This window comes from Oryctolagus cuniculus, chromosome 12, assembly GCF_051225735.1.
Source record: "Oryctolagus cuniculus isolate XC-2025 breed Fujian yellow rabbit chromosome 12, ASM5122573v1, whole genome shotgun sequence".
NCBI lineage: Eukaryota > Metazoa > Chordata > Mammalia > Lagomorpha > Leporidae > Oryctolagus > Oryctolagus cuniculus.
Window position 1 is genome coordinate 63326690 of NC_142878.1, and position 6000 is coordinate 63332689.

Consider the following 6000-nt stretch of genomic DNA (forward strand, 5'->3'; position numbering starts at 1 on the left):
CATTGTTCCTTTTTCTGACATAAATATCCCCAAATCCTCTGTTGACAGAATCCTACTTTTTCTAGTGGCTTTTTAATATCAGAAATAATTACATTCACCTTAACAAATGTGTGCTGCTTTTGCCGTGTGTCAGGTTTGGCAGGCCTTGTACGCATTCTACAAACATCAACTCATTTCATCAGAACCACCCCAGAGGAAGGTATTGACATTATTTCCATATTACAGATAAATGGGACCATTTTGGAAAGAAACCCAAGGTCACCCAGCTCACAAGGAGCAAAGCCAGGATTTGCACCCAGGCAGACTGGCAGAGTCTGTGTTCTTGACCACTATACTGCGCTCTCATCCCTGCTAGGGAAGTTCGTCTGTAGACTGGAACAATATAGAACATCTTTCATAAAAATTAAAATTAATTTAGGTCCTTTCTAAATTTATTTCTTTGTTACAGGTACATTTAAGGGAACTGGAAAAAGCCCATGGAAAAATAAATTAGTGCAAAAGATTTTGCAATCCATGCAGTTTTCTCATAATATGCATTTTCCATGAACCTGAAGATCCTTCCTACCTTTACCGTCAAATAGCCTAAATTACAACTTCCAAAATTTTAAAGCATACACCATCATACTGGCCATTTACTTACAGTCCAGTCACATGACCGCATTGTACACAAAGCAAGCAGCAGGCCGAAGTCGAGTGGCCTGAAGTCACACCAGCACACGTGGGCTGCAGCCTTGTTAACCAGGCTCTAACTGGACGCCTGCAGTCTTGTTTCAGGGAAAACTTGTGCTTCAAAGGCAGAACCCCCGCAGCCCCCCAGCTGTTCTGTCTCCCTATAGCTGATGCTTCTGGCTACCTGGGGGGAATGGCAATGATGTTTCCTTAGTGATTCAGAAAAATCCAGTTAATAACCCAAGTGCCCTGTTGTTGTCTTTTTTTTCCTAGTGGGATGCTGATGAACAGGCATTTAACACAACTGTGAAGCAGCTGCTATCACGCCTACCGAAGCAAAGATACCTTAAATTGGTTTGTGATGAAATTTATAACATCAAAGTAGAGAAAAAGTAAGTTATCACTTAGGCATAGCAGGTTTCACATGACTAAAACTCAAGGAGGGGATTCAGAGTGACGCACATTATGTCTTTTGAGGTTTGATGGCCAATAAGCTGCTGTTAGAACTGCAACTGGCAAACCAGTAAACCTTGCGCAGACTGTGACTCACAGTCACGATCTTGTCTTAACAACACCCTCGGTTCCAGGAGCAGCTATCCCACTGTGGTTCACCCACAGAACACAGAACTCACTTCTAGAAATATGTTAAATGAAAGAAAATAACTCCTTTGATTTTGTGCCTTCCTGTCAACATGCCAATCATTCGTGTTTCCAACCATTTAAAAGGCTGTGTGGGAGCCTGTGAGGCAACTGCTGTCTCCATACACACAACCTTACACTGCAGACCCTTGTTTACACAATTTTTTAGTGAGTAGCTCCCTGTCTGGATTAAATTAACCTCCTACAGTTAAGTCTGCTCTTTGCCCATTAAATTGAGTCTGTCTTTATAATCTCCCTTTTCCCTTCTTTTGCAGGGTGTCTGTGCTATTTCTGTATAGCTATAGAGATGACTACTACAGAATCTTATTTTAACCTGGAAGAACTGTCATTACATTGTTCAAAGACAGGGGCTTACACTGGAATAATGGAATGTTGTACATTCATTATAATTTTAAGCTTAAATTCTAAGGAGCTATCCTACAAAGTTGAGTTTTGTCAGCTTTTCATGTGTAATATATTATAAATTTATCTTTTGGATACAATAAAAGCTTTCATATATCTGCTGCTTGTTAAGTGCAAATCTATTAACACTGAAGTTTTTATGGAGCTAGGACACACACACACACACAAACACAGCCATGTTCTTTCCAACTAAGCACTTGAAAATGTCTAACCTAAAGGGCATAAAAAATCAAAAATCAGTGTTACCTTGAAGTCTTTATTCTTAATGATTTTATGTTTAGCCCATGAAAGAACATGACTTTTTAGAAAACTGTCAGGCTTCAATTCCAGTAATGAAGAAGATAAGGCTAAAGCCCATCATTTATCACATTCTAGAATTGGTAGTTATCACCAGAACTATGAAGACGGGGTGGGAAAAGAAGAAGAGACAGTCTGTGCTCATAGACAGGTTTAATGATACACTGCACTTCACAGAGATGACTACAGAGACTTTTAAGCTATAATCCAGGAAAATACAACCATGCAACACAGACCAATCAACCAGATCTAAAATAAACTGGCTTCTCACCACAACTACCCTGTAAACACTCAACCCTTCTCTCCCAGATGACCCTAATCGCACATGAAAACAGTAGCTATGGGGAGCCAGAAACCTAGCTTTGTGGCCAAAAGGGAAAAAAACAAAGGAAGACTAGCAATTCAGTGGTTAGGTGGTGGGAACAAGACCGTCCCTGCCTCTCACTGCGCCGCTTTGCTCTTCTTGCTCTTGCTCTTTTTGTCCCTCTTCTTGAGTCCGTCCATGTTGGCTCTCAACAGGTTTGAATAGGCCTGAAAAACATGGGGCACGACCTGGGTGCAAGGGGTACAAATCAGGGCAACCGTCCCTGTAATAGTTTTGGACAGTCAGAATCAGAAAGCCTACCTGATAAGGAGCATATGCCACAAAACTATCTGGGACACTCGTTCTGGAAAACGGTCTAAGCGTAGAATGCTCTTTCATACTACAGTAGCTTCGGAAGCACTGGCCCACAGTAAATTAGGTTTTTCCGTTTTCTTTATTTTTTAATTAGCAAAAGGGAAAAACTAAGGACAACTTCTTGCTCAATTATACTGCAGGCAGAGTATACCTAAAGCCTAAGACAAAAATCTAGCTTAAAAGTTAGCAAGGAAGATAGTGCATGTATTGAAATCTACAGCATGGAAACTTTTACTAGAAAAGTATCAGTAAAAATTATTAAGGAGAGCAGTGAACCAAAATATCAATCTTAACACAGCATTGTGCCTCAAGAAGCGGGGGATAGGAACACCTAACACTCACCATCTGAAACTTATTCACTTCTTTGGAGCTCACCTGGAAAAGCAGGCAAACAGAGGTTACTCCAGTCACCCGTACAGGTATCCTCTCTCCACCCAGTTACTAGGATGAAGCCTCATAAAGTACATCCTAGTCTTTAAAATACTTCTTCCCAACTTTGGGGTCACAGTACACGGAAGACCAGTTTTCTACTCCACTTTCCTCTTCCTGAGAAACAAGCAAGGTAACTCTGTGCCTTTTTCCACAGTGCATTGCACCCAGATGCAAAAATCAAAACTGGGCTCCCAGGCAAGCTACACTTCCCACCTCTGTTGAAGGAAATCCCCTACCCAGCTGGCGCTGAGTTTCCCCTCCAGCTTGAGTAAGATGTCAGACTTCTCAGTGTTAATTTTTTGCTTGTAAGATATATTTATACTACTTTCTCTGTATCTTATTTATAAAGTTGCCTTCCACTAGTTCAGCTGTTTAGCACACTGCAAGCTACCAGAAGAGGAACTGTACCTCTGAGGAAGATTCCTGAGGTTTTTGTATTTCACAACATCCACCATTACTCTCGGACACCACTTAGGCTTGCTTTACTGTGTAAGTCTTCTTAAGACTACTTGTAAAGGGTGGCTCATGAATGAATTTATAGTCTCATTCTCCTGAGTGCAGACTAACCACAGATGTCATTAGAGGGCAGGGTGGCTCTGCTCCAGAATAAAGGAGTAAGCACTCCGAAGCCAGAGTCCTCCTTCGCCACATTTAACCTTCACAGTAAACACAAAGCCTGGGCCTCTTGATTAAATGTACCAGTACATTCTCTCAAGTACCAAGCCTAGCAAATACTGCACGCTTGCTATGAGAACCACAGAGACAAGGGAATAATCACCTTAAAAATAAACGAATCATCTAGCACCAAGAAATTTTACTGACTGTTCAGCACAGTGAGGGGAAGAGGAATTGCACCAACTAACCCTTACAGGACAGTTAGGAGTAAGGCTACTGCCAGTGCCTCATAAATTTTAGCAGAACAAGTTTTTGACCTCTGCCTTGTTCATTTTCCTTTTATTGTTACAGTTTCTAGAACTGAAGTAGTAAAGGAAGGTCCTGATCCGAAAATAGGCTGAGAGCTATCCACCAGCCTTTATTTAATAAAGTCAGTAAATAAATGCCCAATTCCGACATGTCCCATCCTCAGCTGAGTTCCTCTTTCCCAAAAGTCGTGTTGGGAATCCAGCTCACCACGGTGCTGATCTTCTTTTTCCCATCAGTAGCTCTTAACAGACATTTGTTGTCTGAGGGCTCAAAGCCCTCCACAGAACCTTTCCTTGGAATGGGTTTCGTTCGACCATCATCTGCAAGAAAAGCGGCGGGCTGTGAACAGAGCCACATACACTGCTGACAGGTAGACCAGAAGTCAACCCAGAGAGGGAGGGTCCGAAGAGGCGGCCTAATCCCCACCCCCGCTCCAGCTCTGTTAGCCACAGCATCCGCCAAACCTTGCAGAGACCACCGCTACTTCCACTACGGACCTCACTCAAAACTGGGGCCCCGGGATCCCCGAAAAAATGATGAGCCCTGACGTGCATGGGACCCACTGTAACCGGACCGAGCTAGGTGCGAAATGCTAGGGGCCGCGCGAGCCACGAACCCTGATATTCTCGGGGCCCTGAGCCCTGAATGTGCCCAGCACAGGGTGGAGAAACGGCAAGGCGGGGATCCCCAGCCGACTCCGCCGGCGCCCAGACGTCTGTCCCCCGGGCCGGGAGCTGCTCGGCTTCCACGGCGCCCTCCCCAGCTTCCTCCCGGCCCTGCCGCGACCACGGCTGCTTACATTTCTTCAAGGTGATAAAGACGCTGCCCGACAACCGGCATTTCTGGAAGAGTCTGGTCAGCTCCGTCAGGAACTGGAACACAACAAGCCCGGCCTCGTGAGCAGCCCCAAAGCTTCCCCGCCGCCATCAAGTCCCCATCCCCCCCGCAAAAGGAGACAGAGGCCCCGGGCAGAGCCCCTAACCACATCCATCCCGGGCCGGTCGGGTGCGGCTATACCTGCTCGCTCTCCAGCAGCACCATCCCGGGGCTGCCGGTTCCTCTCCGTCCTCACACGCCCCGCCCCGTTGCACCCGGAAGTTCCGCCTAGCCTAGGCGGGACTTCCGCTATTAGTCTTCCATTCCTTTCCACCAATCCTTGCCTCCGCCCTCTTTCGCCCTGTCCACCTAGCGTCTGAGCTCTGGGACGCCCTCGGCCGTCCCTGGGAGGGAAGGGCTTGGGGAGCTGTTAGGCTGAGTCACCTCACAAAAGAAAGATTTGAAAGAACGTAGAGTTGTGTATATTCAGTCTCTGTTAGACGAGATACCTAGCAGTCCAGTGCCTCAGTTTCCTTATCTTAAAGAAAGCATAATAGTACAGCTACTTCACGACGTGATGGTGAACAGTAAATGAGCCCACATTAAACACGCAGAACACTGGTACATGGCAAGTGCACAGTAAGCACTTGCCCACCGTTATGTTATATAATGTTATTGTTTGCATTATCATTGTAATAAGTTCTCATGGAGGCTCTTTGAATTCTTCTCTGACCAGGAGGGCTGGGTGCCCCTAATGACTGACTGGTAGCAAGGACTGGAGCCCAGTCTTAGTTCCTCTGCATTCAGTAGAGACCTGGGTTCTAGGCCCTGCCAACTTAAACGCTGGGCCTTTTCAAAGTCAGGCGTTCGTTCAATGCACAACTGGTTGGCTGTGTGCCTCATCCCCTGTGCCAGGCACTGTTGGAGTTGGGGATACAGCAGGATACAAGACAAGCTAAGTTCCTGGAACCTGGGTTAAAAGGGTAGGGAGAAAATAAACAATTAACAAGAAAACAAGTGTTACAGCTTCAGATGATGAGGAATGCTGTGAGGACAACTATGTAAGGTGATACAAATGGGAGCACCAAGGGACCGACGTTTTGTTGCAGCCAGAAGAGTTC

General features: G+C 45.4%; 2 protein-coding genes across 12 annotated transcripts in view; one reads left to right on the forward strand and one right to left on the reverse strand.

The window, feature by feature from the left end:
• Positions 1 to 1827, forward strand: part of EIF2AK4 (eukaryotic translation initiation factor 2 alpha kinase 4) — a 126182-nt gene extending 124355 nt beyond the window's left edge. For all 10 annotated transcript variants that reach the window (XR_016218019.1, XM_002717985.6, XM_070053975.2 and 7 more), the window contains 2 exons: positions 943 to 1061; positions 1584 to 1827. Coding sequence is in view for 9 of the 10 variants with exons in the window: in XM_002717985.6 (XP_002718031.1) it covers positions 943 to 1061; positions 1584 to 1641 (177 nt within the window). In the remaining variant the exon portion in view is untranslated. The remainder of the gene's footprint in view (positions 1 to 942; positions 1062 to 1583) is intronic.
• A 337-nt stretch (positions 1828 to 2164) lies between these two features.
• SRP14 (signal recognition particle 14) lies at positions 2165 to 5142 on the reverse strand. Of its 2 annotated transcripts, none has more exons than XM_002717984.5 (5): positions 5081 to 5142; positions 4863 to 4935; positions 4271 to 4383; positions 3050 to 3082; positions 2165 to 2559 (listed from the first exon to the last, which is right to left on the reverse strand). In XM_002717984.5, the coding sequence occupies exons 1-5, from the start codon at positions 5102 to 5104 to the stop codon at positions 2470 to 2472; spliced, it is 333 nt and encodes a 110-aa protein (XP_002718030.1). In that variant the 5' UTR covers positions 5105 to 5142; the 3' UTR covers positions 2165 to 2469. The 2 variants fall into 2 exon arrangements, with proteins under 2 accessions (XP_002718030.1, XP_089166174.1); XM_089310048.1 differs by having other exon boundaries at positions 2165 to 2580.
• Between the last annotated feature and the right edge of the window lie 858 nt (positions 5143 to 6000).

Bases quoted from the DNA above. Each gene is read 5' to 3' on its own strand.
- SRP14 (XM_089310048.1), bottom strand. From the start codon at position 5,104: ATGGTGCTGCTGGAGAGCGAGCAG. The intron at 4,936-5,080 runs GTATAGCCGCAC...GTTGTGTTCCAG, and splicing joins TGCTGCTGGAGAGCGAGCAG to TTCCTGACGGAGCTGACCAG. The intron at 2,581-3,049 runs GTGAGTGTTAGG...CCTTGCACCCAG, and splicing joins AAGTGAATAAGTTTCAGATG to GTCGTGCCCCATGTTTTTCA.